The sequence below is a fragment of the Phascolarctos cinereus genome, unplaced genomic scaffold (genome assembly GCF_003287225.1).
Source record: "Phascolarctos cinereus isolate Bilbo 61053 unplaced genomic scaffold, phaCin_HiC Scaffold_3;HRSCAF=262, whole genome shotgun sequence".
Classification (NCBI taxonomy): domain Eukaryota; kingdom Metazoa; phylum Chordata; class Mammalia; order Diprotodontia; family Phascolarctidae; genus Phascolarctos; species Phascolarctos cinereus.
The window spans coordinates 108,973,738-108,993,106 of NW_027555736.1; the positions used below are offsets into that span (position 1 = coordinate 108,973,738).

Consider the following 19,369-nt stretch of genomic DNA (forward strand, 5'->3'; position numbering starts at 1 on the left):
AAGGGGTGACTTTGGAGAAAAGGGTCACTTCTTCAGCAGAAGAAAGAGTAAAGGTTGAAAGATACTATCAAGGGGTTTTGAAATGCAGAAAAGGAAGGAGAGAAGATAAGAGCTAATGGTGAATAATCTTTATTTTCTTAATAAAGTACAAATCAGGGTCCCTCAGCTGTGAGGGAGGGATGAGGGCATGGCATGGGAGGCTTGAGGAGAGAAGCAGAGGTTTAGAACAGTCTCTGTGGGGAGTGCAAAAGAGAAAAGTGAAATGATTGTCTCGTTGTGGTGAGAGACCAGGTAATACTAGCTAACAAATGTGTAGTGGCCTTGGTTTGGTTGTATGATTTCCTCCAACACCAGTAGGAGTGAAAAAGGCAGATGATCTGATTAACCCAGGATGAGGGTTTGCTAAGGTGTGGGTACTGACAGGACAGGAAGGCAAAGGATTAAGAAGCAGAGGGTAGAATGAAATTGAAGTGGTTAACCCAACAGTAGTGTCAAACTCAAATAGAAAGGAATCCCTGCAGGGTGCACACTTAGAAAACCAAAAATTAACCTCATTTATGTTTCATTGTCTTTTATTTATTTTGTTAAACATTTCTCAATGACATTTTCATCTGGTTCCCGTGATCTTGCTGCTGTTTTGATGCTCCTGAACTATAAAGCTGAGTTTATGAAGTGACAGAAGGAAGGTTAGACTCGAGGTGATGGACTGAGAAGAGAACTCAGATGTGGAGACGTCAGGTCTTGATAAAGATGGAGAATAGGCTTAAGAAGGAGAAGAATAAGGGGTGATGAAATGATAGATTATGATGTGATAAAACAATTTTGCAGTTTTTGATGGCTGAAGCAAAACAATTGTGGATGTGACCTTCCCTGTGTGTTGATGAGGTAGAGTGATAGGTTATGAGAGTTAAGGATGCTGAAAGTACTTTTGGATAACTGAAGGGACCAGTGAGTTATATGGCATTTTATCATTTACTCAGAAGGCAGTACTTCTAAATACAGGACAATCTCAAATATTTGAATGAACTCATCTGGATCAGAGAAGATCTGGATCTATAGTAATCTTAAGAATCTGGATATCTTATGACTTCTTCATGCCTAAGAGAAAGAACGGAAATGACTGATGATGGGTCTTCCTTAACTGTCTCCAAACAGACAATTTCAAAGTAATAAGGCCTGCCCCTAATTTGAAGATGGATTAGGGGAGAGAGTTAGGAGCCTTGGAACCTGGCTTTTGTAATCAAATGGTATTGATAAAGTGGGATCTTAGATTATGGGAACCAAATAACATGGCTAGACTATACATGTCAATTTCAAGGGAGTTATAGCTCCATGACATGTGACATATACTTGGTTAAAAGGGTTCCTTGTTGTCATAATGTGTTATGACCAGATTTAAACTAAGCAATACAAAAAAAGAGCCCTAGCTAATACTTTTAGTTTCCAAGGTATTTCAAAATCAAAATTTTATTTTCTTTTTAGAGCCCAATAAAATATAGGTTTGTAGAGGGCAACTGAATCACCAGCAGCAGTGGTGCTTTCCAGACCTCTCAGCCCAAAGACGCCAAAGACAACTTAGATGATCAGCAGAAAAGGTCTGTCAGACCTGGGTGACAGTGGAGTGCAGTCCAGTGTGGGCCATGCCAGCACAGCCCTGGCCCCAGGAAACCAGGAGCAGGCCCTGGGAGTGACTAAATCAGCAGGGGCGATAGCTGCTTCCAGAGCTCTCAGCCCACAAATGGTAAAGGAGGGGTCAAACAATTGGTCACAAGGAAATTACAGGGGTCTCTTTGCTAGCAGTGAGGCAGGACTCTGCTGCTTTGCCCATACCTGGATCCTGGTTACAGTCCTGGGTGGCACCCGTCCCAGGGCAAGGAGGAGCACTAGCATAGCAGAGCTTGCAGCCATAGTGGAGGGGGTACCCTCCTCACAGTTCCAGGGCAGAAAAGAGTGCTTGTGGTCACTCACAGACCAGAGCATAGGCCAAAAGAGGAGTAAACACTTCTCCTTAGATCATACCACCTTGGAAAACCGACAACTTACAGCTCCCTAGAAGTCTCTCTGAATACAGCTACACAAAACCCCTGAAGCTTGGGACAGTTCGCCCTCTACCCTGGAAGCAGAACTCTACCTTAACAAAGAGTTAAAAAGTCAAGGAATAGGCTGAGAAAATGAGCAAATAATGGAAAAAACTCTGACTACAGAAACTTATTTTAATGATAAAGAAGATCAAAACACACATTCAGAAGTAGACAACAAAGTCAAAGTTCCTACATCCAAAGCCCTCAAGAAAAATATGAATTGGTCCAAGGCCATGGAAGAGCTCAAAAAGGATTTTGAAAAGCAAGTAAGAGAGGTACAGGAAAAAATGGGAAGAGAAATGAGTGATGCAAAAAAAGAGTCAACAGCTTGATAAAGGAGATACAAAAAAATACTGAACAAAATAACACCCTAAAAACCAGACTAGGCTAAAATATAAAGCCAAAAAGCCAATGAGGAGAAGAATGCCTTCAAAAGTAGAATTGGCCAAATGAAAATAGAAGTCCAAAAGCTCACTGAAGAATATAATTTCTTAAAAATTAGTATGGAACAAATGGAAGCTAATGTTTAAGAGAAATCAAGAAATCATAAAACAAAACCAAAAGAATGAAAAAATAGGAAAAATGTGAAATATCTCATTGGAAAAACCTGGAAAATAGATCCAGGAGAGATAATTTAAAAATTATTGGACTACCTGAAAGCCATAATCAAAAAAAGAGCCTAGACATCATCTTTCAAGAAATTATTAAGGAAAACTGCCCTGATATTCTAGAACCAGAGGGTAAAATAGGAATTGAAAGAATCCACCAATCACCTCTTGAACAAGATCCCAAAACGAAAACTGCCAGGAATATTATAGCCAAATTCCAGAGTTCCTAGGTCAAGAGAAAATATTGTAAGCAGCCAGAAAGAAACAATTCAAGTATTGTGGAACCACAGCCAGGATAAGATTTAGCAGCTTCTACATTAAAGGAATGGAGGGCTTGGAATATGATATTCTGGAGGGCAAAGGAGCCAGAATTATAACCAAAAATCACCTGCCCAGCAAAACTGAGTATAATCCATGAGGGAAAAAAATGGCTATTTAATGAGATAGAGGAATTTCAAGTATTCTTGAGAAAAGACCAGAGCTAAATAGAAAATTTTACTTTCAGTTATAAGACTCAAGAGAAGCATGAAAAGGTAAACAGGAAAGAGAAATCATAAAGGACTTATTAAAATTGAACTGTTTACATTCCTACATGGAAAGATGATATTTGCAACTCATAAGACCTTTCTCATTATTATGGTAGTTGGAGGAAATATGTATATAGACAGAGGGCACAGGGTGTGTCAACTATGAAGGGATGACATCTAAAAAATAAAATTAAGGGGTGAGAGAGAGGAATGTACTGGGAAAAAGGGAGAGATAGAATGAGGTAAATTATCTCACATAAAAGAGGCAAGAAAAAGCTTTTACAGTAGAGGGGAAGAAGGAAGAGGTGAGGGGGAGTGAGTGAACCTTACTCTCATAAGAATTGGCTCAAAAAGGGAATAATATACACACTCAATTGGGTATAGAAATCTATCTTACCTTACAGGAAAGTATGGGGGAAGAGGGTAAGAAAAGGGGTAGGGGGTGATAGAAGGGAGGGCAGATTCGGGGAGGGTATAGTCAGAAGCAAAATACTTTTGAGGAGGGACAGGGTGAAAGGAGAGAAAGAATAGAATAAATGGGGGAGTGAATAGGATAGAGGGAAATAGTTTCACAACATGACTATTACGGAAGTGTTTTGCATGACTATACACGTATAACCTATATTGAATTACTTGCCTTCTCAATGAGGTGGGGTGAGGAGGGAGGAAAGGAGAGAATTTGGAACTTAAAGTTTAAAAAATGAATGTTAAAATTGTTTTTACATATAACTGGAGGAAAATAAAATACTAAATTACAACAAAAAGATACCTGTTTGTATCCTGAAGACCACAGATGCTCAAGGTCACAAGGCTCATTAGTAGTACATCTTGAACTAGACATTACCCAGTTCTATTTACTCTGAAACCAACATATTTCCCCAAGTTTCCCAAATCATTTGGTCAGTGTAAAGGTAGTTCTCCTAGAATAGTTACTGATTTACAATATAGAGATCAAAATTAGTGTTATAAAAGTGAAAGGATCCTTATCCCATTACCTTTACCATTTTCCTCCACATTTTTCACTGTTCCTCAAAACGTTATTTAGATGTTACCACAGACATAAACTTCACACTCTAGTCACTGGAAATCATTACAAGCTTACTTACTCCACACAAAAGCGGGGCTTCCATTTTAAATGTAGTAAAAGGGGAGATATCATTGGTTTAAAGATGGCAGAATGTATCCCAAACCCTATTTAGGATACAGAAAAAAAAAAACCAGACTTATTTCGGGGAAAAGACTGATTCTTCCAGAATCATCTGGAATAAAAACTACGTTACCCAAATGTAATATTGGATAAGGAAGCCCCAAAACTTTCTGTTACTCAGGAAAAAGTTGTGCTTTGCCTGTGCTTCCATGCCTTCTAACACTCACACGCAGAACTAGACACCAAACCATTTTTCCTACCTGTGCAAGTGTGAGGTCAACATATGATTATTTATCTGGAGACGTAGGTGTATGTGCGAGAAGGGGATCGGGGTGGTTCAGCTGGGGCAGCTGGGTCATTTAGGAAGTCCCAGATGAGGATTGTGTCATCATGTGAACTACTGACGATCTGGAATTCATCAAATTGGAGTCGGAAAACTCTTCCTGAATGCTCCTAAACAGGCAGGAGAAAAAAAAAAAGTCTACATTGTTTGATAGCCTACCATGAGAATTTCTACAGGGATCTAGGCAGTAGGCTTCTGTATTTTTTCCAACAAGATGCTCCCTGATCCCTTCTGGACAATTAGCAATGCAGAATAACCAAGAAACAGAAAAATGCTTGAACTGGTCTGGACTAATGGGATAGAAATGTAGTATGAAAACACTATAGCACATCCAAAGGTAGCTGCCAAGAATGATTTTTCACTAGCAGTTCTAAGGACATGCACAAAAATGGATTTAATTGTGATTCAAGGCAGGTGAAAACACAATGAAGACTTGGCAACAATAAGCCTAGATCAGAATGATATTATAGAGTTCAAACAGTAAAAGCATTGTATTATTCTCTCTTATGCATTTGCAATTCAATAAACATTTATTAAGCATTTACTGAGTGGAGAACATTGGATTTTAGTTATTATGGGAAATATAAATTTTTTTTTTCTTTTTGGCGAGGCAATCGGGATTAAGTGACTTGCCCATGGTCACACAGCTAGTAAGTATTAAGTTCTGAGGCTAGATTTGAACTCAGGTCCTCCTGACTCCAAGGCCAGAGCTCTATCCATTGTGCCAGCTGTCTCAAAGCTTTATTTGTTTGTTTGTTTGTTTGTTTATTTAGGTGAGGCAATTGGGGTTAAGTGACTTGCCCAGAGTCACAAAGTTAGTGAATGTTATGTAAGAAATATAAAATTTAAATAAAATATAGTACATGCCCTCCTAATGCCTCTTTCTTTCTTCCTTTCTTCTTTCCTTCCTTCCTTCCTTTCCTTCCTATGAATAGGTTTACTATAGCTTTATTCAACTACAAATTTAAATACTATGTGTGAACTACAATAGAGTTCAGCTCTTCTACAGACTTGCTTCTTTTCTCCCATAGTACAAGCAGGAAGTACCACCTAAACACCCCAGTGCTGGTGAAACTAAATACCAAGAGCTTTTTTCTCCCTGTTGTTCTTGACTGGGGGTAATAGTCTAGACTTCCAGTATCAAAAAGGATGGACCAAAAAAAAAAAAAGACATCCATGGAAAACTATACTATTGTATTTCAGCTTCAGAAATTGCTATAAGCTCGTGGAGTGACTTTTCTGGTCGGGAAGGGAAAAACATAAAAGGGAACTGGCCTGCAGAGAGCATTTGTTATCTGTGGACTTGCTCCTACTGTTTGAAAATTGCACACAAACAGTAGGAGGTTTCCTATCTTCAGCATGAGCTGGGTTTGATTCTGGAGGCTATGTGAAACAAAGAAGGAGGGGTAAATGGATTGAAGGTTGCCCTTTAGCTACAGCTATTGACAATTCTGAAAACCATGTTCTGTCCCACTCCATCATTGCTGCTAGGCCTGGTATATTTAAAAGTCAATTTTTTGGTGTCCAGTTTCTTCTTCCTTCTCACTGGACACTAATGTCGTTGTTCTTAAAAATGACAACAAAGTTCATCAGAAGGTCAGTTTTGTTCAGTGCCTTCAAAAAGTCACCACTGATAGGATTCCTTCAATACCTGCATTTTAACAGGCCAGGGAAGCTACCCTGTCACAGTGCATTCCTTGAAACCGAGCTAAGAACAGTAAATCCCCAGAGAGTATCTGGATGCCTGTTTTCATAGTCTTCCTCTCTTTCCTTCACCCCTCTTTGTGGTTTGACTCATACATATTACTACCAATCCACAATTTCTCATGCTTAGAGAGCTCAGTCAAATTGAAATCCAGCAGATAACTACTTTATTTTTTCACTAAATGTACTGTGACCCTTCATAACTCCCAAATGGATTTTAAGCTATGGCCAAGAAAAAGGACAAGATGGTATCTTGGGATCCCAAAGGGAAGGATAAGCCTTGAACTTTTAAAGGGAATTCTTTTAGGACTCTTAGTGGTTGCTACAGTCACGAAAATCTTCAAAAGATTTTTTTCTTTCCTAAGACATCATGACTCTATATTTACAAAGAATCTCTACCAAACAGATACAAACAAGCTTTAAAGTATCTCCTCTTTGCACTGCTATGACCTATACCACTTTCAGTGGGAACACTTTCTCATTTCAACCTACACACTCTTCTTTTTTTCCCCCTCTTTGACCTACCCAATCCAGGAGATATATATTGCAATATGGCACAAGGCTTCACTTGTTAGTATCCTTACTGTGGACCTTTGTTTTCTAAGAAAAGTGATGAGTTTAAAAATGTAGATTCAAAGTATACTTCTTAAAGCAAATGGATTACTATGCTTTCCTATGTAGGAATCATAGCTGTGCCAACAGTATGTATGAAGAGACAAATAGCCACGTTAGACCAATGCAAACCCTAAAATAGCTACACACAATGTTACAATAAAAGGGTATTATTAAGAAACACTTATTTGAAAAGCCATTTGGCTACCTTTTAAAATGTGTGCGTGTGTGACTCCTGTTTTATTTTTCTAAAATAAGATATCGCTGGATGTTATGTGGTTAAGTTCAACTAAAATGAGATGACAGAAATAAATTTCATTTGTAAGGGCTAAAGCACAGGAATAATTCACAGGGTTTTTGTTGAATGATGCCAAAATAATATGTAGATAGGATCACAGATTTTAGAGTTGGAAGGGGCCTTAGGGATCATTGAGTCCAACTCCTTCATTTTATGAAGAAACCAAGACACAGAAAGTGACTTGCCCAGGGGCACATATCTAACAAGTGTCTGAGGTAGGACTTAAAGCCAGGTTTTCCTGAAAACTAAGTTTACCACTGAGGATAAATAAGTTTACAAAGCATGAGTGAAAAATACATATGTATGCACTCAGGTGACATTGCTGATAGGGAGAGAATGGACTTTAAGCACCCAAAAAAGGCAGGTCCTGAGACAAGGTATTCAGAGAGGACTCAGAATGCCACATTCTAAGTTCTTGCTTTTCCAAGTTCTCAAAAGTACAACAGTCTTCACTTCCTTCTCAGTTCTCTAAGGCTAAGAGGAGAAGTTTTCAGCCTAAGGCCATTAACATTTTCCAGTACAAGCACCTGCCAAACAACAGAATGTAAAGCTAGTGATTTTGGAAGGTGATGCTTTTCCTTCTCAGTCAGTGATTTTTAAAAACTTCCCAAATGCAATGCTATGAATAGTGAGGAAGGGGTTTGCAAAACTCACAGAAATGAGGAGGGAGTCATGTTGCCAGAGACACTATCTCTTGAACATGATATATAACCAAGGAGGGGTGACCAGTGCATGTACATGAGGAGGTCTGGGGAGAGAGGTCATTTCAATTGCCACAGCACTTTCTGTTGGAGCAGGTGTGCTGGTCCTCACACACTGGACACGTTCCAATGTGGGTAATTATATTCTCTTTCCCTAAGTACCCCCTGCAGTTTCTAGTGGATACAGAATTCTTATTCACTTCCTGTATTAAACTGTTGTGTTTAGTTGCTGTGCAGCTGTTAAACAGCTGCCACATTCCACTTCACGCACTTTTGGATGAGAGGCACTACATAAAAATACTTTATTGTCATGTATATGCTGCCTTTCTCATTTGGTCCTAGGTTTTGTAGGTTCAGCTATCAAATACAACTCAGTGCTCCACAGTAGAGGAACATCTCCATTTCTAACGTGTTTCCTAATGCTTGACCCCAAATAAAGTTCTTACCACAAGGGTTCGAAGACAGAGAGTTCCTGCAGGAGCACGGGGGTCCAGAGCAGCTACAAGATCCCATACTTTAATTTTTCTATGGATCAAAAAAAAGAAACAACCACAAAAATCTTTTGTTAAAAGCAAAATTTGATGAGCAGGGAAGAGGAAGAGCAGAAATTCACATAAACAAATATTTACAGTGAACAGAGCTTATATAATAAATTTAGCTTGTGGTAATACATATAAACTTTTCTTTTCTCAAGACATGGCTTTTCCATTCACTCTTGGGTAGAGCTTAACAGAGAAAAAAGTATGTGGTTAACATAAGAATGAGAAACAGGTGAGCTTCACTAAACAGGACATGGACAGATGGAAAGCTTACACCAAACCTGGAGAGGGTAAAAAAGAGATATTTGACATCAGGCATCTGGTGAGACAAGAGCTTAATTAGAATCCAGGAACCTCTACTTTTGGTTTCTTTCTTTGCTGGCTGATTCATAGAACAGCACTAATTACATGTGCTTGGGAATAGGCAATCACTTAAAAGCCCTGGAGTTTACATTTGTATACTCTCTTATTCTGATTTAACTATGAAATGTCTAACAATTTCATTAATCAGTCATAAGATACTTCTTCTTGTAAAGGGAATCTCTAATATAAACAAGGTAATACTGGACAAAATCAAAAGAATGGTGGTTGGCAGTGGGAAGTGGTACAAAAGAAAACAGCCTTAGATTAAAACGAATTTACCATCCCAAAACTAATGAACAATTTCCCATGGGGTAATGATGATGATTGATATAGAGGAATAAGCAACTACTACATTAGCAAATGGATGGATATTATTAGTGTAAGCAATTGAAGATCTAAGTAAATGCTGCTAATTATTCTACGGATATTTTAAAAAATGTCTTAAGACTAAGTTATAGCCTTTTTGAGTCAGACAACTTAAATAGAAGTAACAAGAGTCCCTTTATAAGTCTAATTAATCAAATATTTACTGAGTGCATTTAACTAGTAATCTATCTATGTGACATGAGTAGGTACTGTAACTTACAGTTACTACTGAAATATTTGGACAAATAAGTTAAAATGGATGAAAACAGAGCAGTACTTTTGGAAGCCACCTGAAGAAGGCTAAATGCAAAGGATATCAACCCAATTTCACAACCACTGACCCCTTCTGTGTTTCAGGCTTGGCAGGGGGACTGCGCTTGTCATTAATCTTTATTCATACAATGGCTGTTTTACTTACTAGGCCTTTTCTACATTTGCTATTAAGGTTTTCATTTGCATTGTAAATTCTGTACATGCTAGTAACCAAAATAACTGGGAGACAGAATGAGCTTTGGGCATAGGGTCCCACAAAGCTTGGGAGTAACTGTTATGAGAAAGACGCTAAGCCAAAGAGATACCCTACAATAGAAGCAGCAACCCACTGCTATCAAAGAGAGTAACTCTACCTTTAATATCTTAAGATAGGGGGGATAGAGGGAGGCAGATTTTCTGAATCTTGTTGAAAATCTCACCCATCATAGGCCCCACTGACTATCCTCTTGTTATCAAATCGAATACAGCGCACCAGTTCCTCATGGCCCTCCAGTACTCGTAAACATGCTCCACATTCTATGTCCCACAACCTGAAAAAGAGAGTAAAGGAAGAAACCCAAGTGTATTTCAGAGAACATGGATTACAATCATAAAAATATACCTACCATAAACATAAATAATGCTTACAAACAAGTATTAGGGCATAGATAGTACTGAATGACGAGAGAAATAATTGCTTTAATAATGATAGTACAACTTTTGATTCAGAATAGTTCAGAACTTATTTACATCTGGTTATGATGGCCTGAGAAGCTCCCATGAAGATGCAGACTACTGTGAAGCTAGTTCAAACTTTTTTTTTAAAGTAGAGCACATTAAAAGGTAGCTAGGTGGCACAGTGGATAGAGCACCAGCCCTGAAGTCTGGAGGATCTGAGCTCAAATCTGACCTCTTATACCTACTAGCTGTGTGACCCTGGGCAAGTCACTGAACCCCAATTGCCATATATAATGTATGTATGTATATATACATGTATGTATATATATATATGTATGTATGTATGTATGCATATGTATATATGTATATATATGTATATGTATATATGTGTATATGTATATAAGTATATATGTAAAGTAGAGCACATTAGAAAATTTTATTCTATGAAATATAAAAAACCAATTTGGAGAGAGTTGATACATAATCTTACTTTATAAAAAAAAAAGGACAAATGGGAAACATTTATAGATCACTTGGAAGCTTAAAAAAATCACAAATGAAATCAGTAATTTCATGTGTGTCTACCCATCATCTCTAAATACCATATGACTTAGAGAATGACCAAGGAATTAATATTTATATAGGTATTGAAACTGAGTTTTGCTGCTTTAAAAATACATCACAGTGATAACTTAGAACACTCTGGCTTTTATAATTTAAGATCATTTTAGAAAAGCAAATGCTTGTTTTCATGATTAGCAAACAAGAATACTTTTCCCACAGTCATAATCCAGTATCAAAAACATTGCAGTTTGATTTGCCTTTATTTAACGGTAAAATCAATCCCCTCCTACAAGTGTATGAACTATTTTGATATTCAGTAGTCCCAAAAGCAACTCCCCTCTCCTGCTAAATTTAAAGCTAGTCCAATATTATAGATATTTTCTTGCCCTTAAAAAACAACACTCTCCTCCCCTCCCCTCCTTCAAACCAAATCCTACAGTTCTGACCCATAACAATGAATGCAAATACTTTTTAATGCTGTTAATAAAATATATTTCCTTTTGGTCTGATTAAGGTAGGTAGGAAAGTTATTCTCAGCTTAAGTGTAGCATGTATTTTCAGTCACTGAAGAGTGTACAATCATACAATTAGGTTTTCTTAGGCATGAACTGGTCAACTGTGTATAAGGTTGCCTGGAAAGTGAATGAATCACCAGTAGGTAGTGCCCTCTGAAAACAACAATGAGAATGTAGATCAGCCATTTCCTTCCCTTACAAAGTATCTCTAATATACATCCACACAATTTGGTTCAATTATACATAGAGGCTGACTTTTTGTGTATGTGTGTGTGTGTGTGTGTGTGTGTGTGTGTTTCTCTATGGTATAGCATAAGAAGAAAAGCCTTTACATAGAATTAAATTAAAAAGGAACTCTTAAAGACACTCATATGTATATGTGTGTGTGATATATATATATATATATATATATATATATATATATACACACACACACACACACACACACACACACATATGTACATATACATAAGCATATATACTAAATTCATTTAAAATTACTGCATGCTTTAAGTTTAATCTATCAAATTATATGTAAAGTAAGACAATTCTATTAGACAGGATGACTATTTGGTGTTGAATAAGGGACATTCTTATCTCACATCTTCCCCTATGAAGTGAAAGGAATGGAAGAGTCTTCCAAAATCTCAGACATATTTGTGTCCACATCTTTATGAAGTGAGAACATCAAATCAATATTTAATTCTTCGGATTCTTTATAATTGCTAACGCATATATCTTCAGTAATAGAGGGAAAAATGAAACTGCCAGTAAGTATGTGGTGCTTGAATGACATGTTCTCTGTATGAATTCTTCAGGGGAAACAGAAATCTTTTTGAAACAGTGGTAGAGAGAAGAAACCTTTGCCTTCTTGGCTTGCACTTGTCTTTTGGAGAGTGGGTCTCCCTAACTTGCCAAGGCTGGAAGTACAACAGCCTCTCACAGGCCTATTCCCACTCTTGTTTGACATGGCAGCTTTGACTGGCTGTTTCCAGCCTGAGCTGGTTCGCTTCTCCTTAGGCAACCTAGTGTTGTTGCCTTCACTTCCAGGAGCTCACCATATTGGTGCCTGACTCAGTGTAGATACCCTAATGGCTTAACCTAGTGCAGCCCAGAACTTCTGAGCTCAAGTGATCTACCATCCTCAGTCTACCCCAGTAGCAGGGATTACAGGTATACATAGACTACCATATTCGGCTTTGGTTGGCATTTTTCACCTCACACAGACATAATTTTAGAGAAAGAAAATTTCATTCTTAAAGCACCCTCAACTTTTATCTAGCTATCTAAGTCCATTGTCTTTTTTTTTCTTTTATCCAAGCTACATACTCTTTAAATAGGTTTAACATTTAGTTACTAGAAAAGAGATCATCGACAAAAACTTTACTTTCCTGACTCTGCTCAGTAGTCTATGTCCTGCAAGGAACTAAAGAAAATCTTTTATAATTTAGAGGTTTGCTTTATTTTTAAATTGTCCTAAAGAGAATAAAATGAAAACATGATGCCATCATTGAAACTTGGGTAATCTGTGGGATAAGAAACCATAGGGATAAGTGAATGGAATGGGCTATAATTTTTCTGAGAGGGTTATCTGTTACTCACCTGATAGTATTGTCAGATGAGCCGCTCACTACTAGCCTATCTCTGTACTGCAGACAGGCAATGCCTCGCTTGTGGCCATTTAAGGTCCTAACAAATTCACAAGTACTCGTGTTCCATACCTGAGACAAAAAAATAGTATTTGGTAGTTCATTTGGGGCTTTCTACTGGAAAGCTCCAGGTGTGGTATAGCCAAGTCCTGTGCCATTAGGACAGTTAATTTTGTAGGCAAAGTCATCTTTTTAATATGGGTAGTATGTCTTTGATTCATAATAACCTAGAACTTACTTGCATCTGGTTTTTATGGCCTGAGAAGTTCCCAAATAAATGCAGACTGTGAGGCCAATTCAATCTTATAGATGTTTTCTTGAACTTAAAACTTATACCTGTCCTTCCCACACTCAGCAACATCATGGCAATGAAGCATCTAACAGAAATGAAGATCTATCTTATCTTTAAACTTAAATATTCATTTAAGTCTGGGTCAATCCCAATATTGGCTGGAAAGTCATCTTGAAGTGACATTTAAATATAAACTTGTCTTTGATAAAGTTTTCAGGTCAATTCCTCTTATTCTAAGTTGAGGAACAGTTGGCAAAGGTCTGGTCTCCAGGCTAACAGTACTTAGAATTTCTTACCTTTATAGTCCTGTCTCCTGAGGCAGAGACTATGTACTTGTCGTCAAAGTCCACAACATTAACAGCAGCTCGATGTCCTACCAGCACCCTTCGCAGGGTGATATCAGTGGGGGAGGCCATATCCCATACAGCAATGGAGCGGTCTTTGGAGCATGTCACCATCATTCCATTATTGAAACGCAAATGAAGAACTGCTTCACAATGGTGAATCAGTGTGTTCAACATTTCACCTGTATTTACATCCCATACTCTGGAAAGAAAAAAGTAAACTGGGCAGGTGAACTGGGATGGAAGAAAATTCCATGCTATAATACACATAAAGGTTCCCAAGATTTTGTGGTGAAAAGCTACTGTAGTCTTCATTTAAAGCCTTGAGATTGACTTCAGAAAAGGGGTTCTGATGAACAAGGGAGCTAGGAGGATGTGTTTATGCATGCATGCATGTGTCCATGCCTGTTTATTCAGGCTAACGCCTGTGTGTGCTGCTGATAAAGAATTGCCTTCCATGAATCAAACTGTTTCAAATGCTATCTGAGTTTACAGAATAGCTATTAGTCCACTTTTCTCCCCTTTACCACTCCCATAACAGATTTCTTTCCCTTCTTCTTTGAATGATATAATCTTTAAAAGCATCTCATCCTATCGATGCTTAATAAGTGTTGGATGTTGATGACAATAAGGATTAAGGTAGTGTAGGCCTTTAAGTCAACAGACTAGAAACAGGAATAGCTTATTCTCTCCACAGAGGATAACTTGCTATAGTAAACATTTAACTCAAGAGCGTCTAACAATGTAGATGGCTGGGGTTTTTTCTTTTCCATTTAAAAAAAGAAGTTACTTTTGATGCATTATGTTTGCTAAGTCCTTTAGCTTAAGGCAAAATTCCTTACAGAGGTTTCCTGCAGTGTTGTCGGTACCCAGAACTCAAACTACACTGGACTCCAGCAGCATAATGGCTATGTCATCAAATCACTAAAGCCTCTGGAAATTGACTGCCCCCTCCCTTAGTGAAGCTTGCAATTAAAAACTGCAGGGATGGCAGGGGAGGGGCTAGCAAGAAGAGAGTATCACTCACCTATACAAATTTAAACTGCGGTATTGTACTGCCATACTACGGTTGTCACCACCTGAAACTGATGCTTTGTCATATGGACATATAATTCCTGTGAGGTATTTTTCTAGGGGAATGTACAAGTTTGCCATAAAGACGACAAGTTAAATACCACTTGGCCAGAGTGGAAAGATTGTTATTTTCTGGTATAAACAGTAACTACATAACTTAGAATGTGTATTTTCAAATGTGCAAAAATGCAAAATGATATGATTTGTTTTGGGAAAGAGCTTTCTAGTTCTAGAATTTTATATCATGATTTTATATTGCTCCTTTGATGTAGTTTTAGAAACATGTTCCTCAAAATATATGCAAAATTACTTTATCTCAATGACAGCAAGAAAACAAGAGTGGAAGGGAAAGGTTTCAGAGCCCCAACAAGTTGTCTTTTGTCCCTTATACCTGACAGTGGAATCAGAAGACCCGGTTATGATCACCCTCTCGTCATACTGGAGGCACAAGACTGATCCTGTGTGTCCTGTGAGGATTCGCTTGCACTCCAATGTGTTCTTATCCCAGATCTAGGAAGGCAGACAAGGAGTACAGACCCTTGTGATCATTGTGCCAGAGGGCTATGCAGCAATGACTTACTGGTTTTATTATGGCACAGCTTAGTTTGCAGTTAGGCTAAAACTGACGCGCAAGTGTGCAGTGTACTTTTTTCCATAGGAAAAGCTGAGAGTTTAAAAACACTTTTAGGATCTGTGGTTTTGTTATAAAATAGATTTTATCTGTTTCAGTGAGGAACAAAAACTAGTATGCAATTACTACAGGACCAATCACTCTGTAAGGAAAGCCCATCTTGGGTAGAAGCAGTATACATCAATCTGGATCTGATAAATTTATACAGGCTCTTCTGATAAATGCGTGCACTTATGAGGAAAACATTTCAGGTGCTTGGGGTGAGATGTATACCCCAAAGCCCTAAAAATTCTCCTCTGCCTTTCTGAGTTAAGTTACTATTATTAACGTTCTGAATTGCTTTAGGCGACGGCTACCCTTTCTACCTCAACTTCCCTAACTGAGCATATAGGAAGCCTCACCTTGATAGTGTTGTCTCGAAGGCCACTTACTATCTTCTGATCATCATACTGTAAACAGTAAACTCCTTTGCTAGTTTCACTCCGGCAATGGATTCTCTGTAAACTGTGTCTTCCACAACGCCAGTTAGATTCTATTGTCTGTGAGGGATGGGTGACAAAGTGGCAGCAATTAGGCCAATCAAAACTCGACTTCTCTTCCAATGTCACAGCAGCAAAAGACCAAGACAAGGAAAGGCAGGTGACACACACTTCATGCTTACTGATGGGTTCCTCAGAACTAGAACCAAATTAGAAATTTGTTTTCTAGGCAATATGCCTCTATCTCAGAAGTCGACTTATCAGAAGTCGACTTAACAGCACTTCTCCATCTGCTACAGTTCCTAGAGATTCGTTTTTCTAGGACTTTAGAAAATGACCCTGCCAAAAGAGGTTGCATATTAATCAGCCTCATATGCTTAGCATTCCATCTGAATATGGATCTACTATTTCAACTGATTAGCTTTTGTTAATATTGTCTGAATTTAACTTTTCAATTATCTTTCAGGGGCACTTAGCAGATTTCACCATTATATGAGATAAAAGCATCAAGCACCATCAGAAGGCTGTTTAATAGGCAGTGATGGAAAGATTAAAGATCTGGCTTGTGATTTTCTAGACTGTAAGAATCTTAATCACTTATTAAGAAAATGACCTTTTAACTCAAATTAATGAGTTTTATATCCCTTGGCTCAAGTATGTGTGTGCCACAAGATCATTACTGAAGCAAACCAACAGTTTCCATTAAAATTTTACAAATACCTGTGCAGAATCCATACAGATTCTTACCTCAATGTCCTGTATAATTTTAGGATAAAGTGCTCTGTAAAAAGAGTTTGGAGGGGCAACTCCATCAGGAGGTTTGTTTTTGAACAAATACTGTCCCCTAAAAGACAAGAAACATTTATTAGTGATAATTTCACCTTTTGTTTACACAGCGCCTTGTACTTTTTCAAAGTACTTTCATACCCAGATTTAATTTGATCCTCAAAACCACCTATTAAGGTATGAATGTAATCTTGATTCCTGAAGTTCTAAGCCAAGAAGTACATAATTCTGAGACAGTGTTGACTCTGTGTTTTGCATTATTTACAGGGACCAATTAGCAGGTATTTGTTTTCTAATAAAACACGGTTATTTCCAGCCAAGAATAATGCACAAATAAAATGCACTTTGCTTGCTTCTTAGCTTCTGGGGCCCTGGATAGTGGGAATCTTGAGTTACTTTTTTATTACTTTCATAGATGGCTGGCTACAAATATTTCTAATGCAAGACAACAGAGTAACTGCATAATGTCAAGAGATAAAGTTAACACTGACAGTGTTCACATGCTACTCTACTTATTATTCCGATAAGTGAATATTACATTGACTTTCACTTTTAAAAAGGATGCTTTCATTGGTGAACATACCATGTGAATGCAGCTGAGAATAAAAACGCATGGCCAACAGTCCTTTTTACACTAGGTAAAGTTGACATCAAGATCAATGGATCCTGGTACTGGGAATAGCATAACATAACTCTAACAGATCTGGAGGATACCTTTTTCAGGTCCTTACTCATGTGGGCTTAGTTGTCTTGAGTGCTCAGTTACTCACACGTTATTGGACAATGTGGAGATAGTTTAAAAGTGAAAACACAGATCACGCTAACGAAAACGAAAGGGAGTCACTGCAGTATCCAGCAGCAGACAGGAGGCAAGATGAAGAGAAATGCTTACAAGTTTTAAGGCAGAAATCAACCTTCACAGGTGTACTTCCAGCTATGCATATACACGTTTTCTTGCCTTTGCTCAATTCCTAGTAAGCAACATTTGTTAGCATCTCCTTCCTTATGACAGTACATCTCTGCAATACTCATATCCCAAGCCAGATCTTTGCTACAAAAAAATTCAGTAAATGGCAATCACTTCCTGCTGTGTAAAAAATTTAATTCCTCATCCTGAAGTTAAGGACCCACCAAACACGGTGTGGAAGCTAGTAAACCCCACTATGGGCGTACTAACTGCTGTTATGACTGGCACAGTGCCTTGCAAAGTGAAGACAGGCAGAAATGCCTCTGAGTGTAATCCTGGCACTAGAGAAATGCTGTTTTCTCTGGGCCAGTCATCCACTCCTCCCTCCATAGCTCCATTACAATATAATTAATTGTTCAGTGTCTCCAGGAGTATTTCTCCCCTACCCTCTCCTTATTATACACCTTGAAAATTAGTTGAGAAAATTTCCTATTAGGACGATAGCTAGCTTTATTGTCTATGCTGATACAGAATACTAAGCTGGCAAGGAAGAGGCCAAAATGCTTTTATCTGGAAAAAAAAGAAGGTGGCAGAGAGGGCTTGTACTTACAAAAAGAAAGCCACAAAAAGAATATGTTTAAGGGCAAATTGACCAAAAATGTGCCTCCTTTAAAAAATTATCCTATCAGTGTGTTGAAGGTGAATAGATTGCTGCCTTATAAGAGAAATTAATCATAGTTTCGAAACAAGAGCTTACAGTAGTGGTAAATGCCAACCACACTCCAAACAAGCTCCTGTCTTCCTTTTCACTTCCTAGCACCTAGCACACAGGCACCTCAGGGGAACCTTCACAGATCCTAACACTATTCAAGGTATGTCAAGGAAAAGGACACTTGTACACCTGTATCTATTTACATCTACAGCTTGGGTCCTAACACTTCAAGTCATAGCTGAGAAAAGAACCAATCTAGACAGGGCATAGGGAATATATTGCTGCAAAATGCTCAAAGTTAGTGCTGTCATTTTTTCTACTGCATTTCCTGAGGCAGTTAGCGTAACACAATAGGAGGGCATCATTGATTCACTGAGTAAACAATGAATCCATACCATGTGTAAGGTTTAATGCTAGATGATGCTTGCTTGCTCTACAATGATACTGGAACATACGTATATAACTAATTATCCTAATTTCTTCCTAAAAAACTGACTTCTCATCCAGCATCTGAACAGCCACCAAACAAAAGTGCTAGAGAAAAGGGCACCTGGATGTCAAAAATCCTAAGTGTGTATGCTTCTTTGCTGGTGTCTCTGTTTCATATACTGAATCCTTTTAGGAAGTTAAGTTCTTTGACAATAGGGAACACTTCTATCTATGTGAAACCCTAGCACCTATGAGAGTGTGGGTACTTGATAAATGTTAAATATTAAGAGCAAAGTGTTATCATAAAATGTGGCCTGCTGATTAAGAAAATGGGGCTTTTCCCAAGTGGTCTTTTATTGTACTTTAAGACTTACCATTATTGAGCACAGACAGTGTATTCAGCACCATACGAGACAGAAAAATGACAGAGTTTGTGCCTTGGGGGGTGGGGGTGGGGTACAATCCAAAGCAGACTAACAAATCCATTTGGATATAAAATACAACTGCTGAGAGGAAGCTACATCTTAGAGCCTAAAGCTTCGCTGGAGTTTGTATTTATTTTTTGGATGGAGGGATTTGAAGAAAGCTTCAAAGACAGAGTGCAGGCAAAGTTATATTACTGAAAGGTTTCAATGAAATGGTGAGCTTTTTGGGACATATTTCAAAGGAAGAAGAGAGTGACTGATTGAAGACATGAGGAAGCTACTGCAGTTGTTCAAGGAAGCTTGAATAAAGCACAAGGAAGGAAAAGTGATAAAGAGAGAGATA

General features: G+C 38.1%; 1 protein-coding gene across 5 annotated transcripts in view; it reads right to left on the reverse strand.

The window, feature by feature from the left end:
* The window catches only part of BTRC (beta-transducin repeat containing E3 ubiquitin protein ligase), a 193,904-nt gene that overhangs the window by 11,085 nt on the left and 163,450 nt on the right, over positions 1-19,369 (reverse strand). For 4 of the 5 annotated variants that reach the window (XM_020966967.2, XM_020966949.2, XM_020966957.2 and 1 more), the window contains 8 exons: positions 16,515-16,611; positions 15,690-15,827; positions 15,049-15,167; positions 13,536-13,785; positions 12,901-13,019; positions 9,982-10,092; positions 8,468-8,546; positions 4,624-4,816 (listed from right to left, as the gene is read on the reverse strand). In XM_020966967.2, the coding sequence (XP_020822626.1) occupies positions 4,655-4,816; positions 8,468-8,546; positions 9,982-10,092; positions 12,901-13,019; positions 13,536-13,785; positions 15,049-15,167; positions 15,690-15,827; positions 16,515-16,611 (1,075 nt within the window). In that variant the 3' untranslated portion in view covers positions 4,624-4,654. Of the gene's footprint in view, positions 1-4,317; positions 4,408-4,623; positions 4,817-8,467; positions 8,547-9,981; positions 10,093-12,900; positions 13,020-13,535; positions 13,786-15,048; positions 15,168-15,689; positions 15,828-16,514; positions 16,612-19,369 lie in introns of those variants that run through there. The other variant, XM_078151096.1, reaches the window with a different exon arrangement.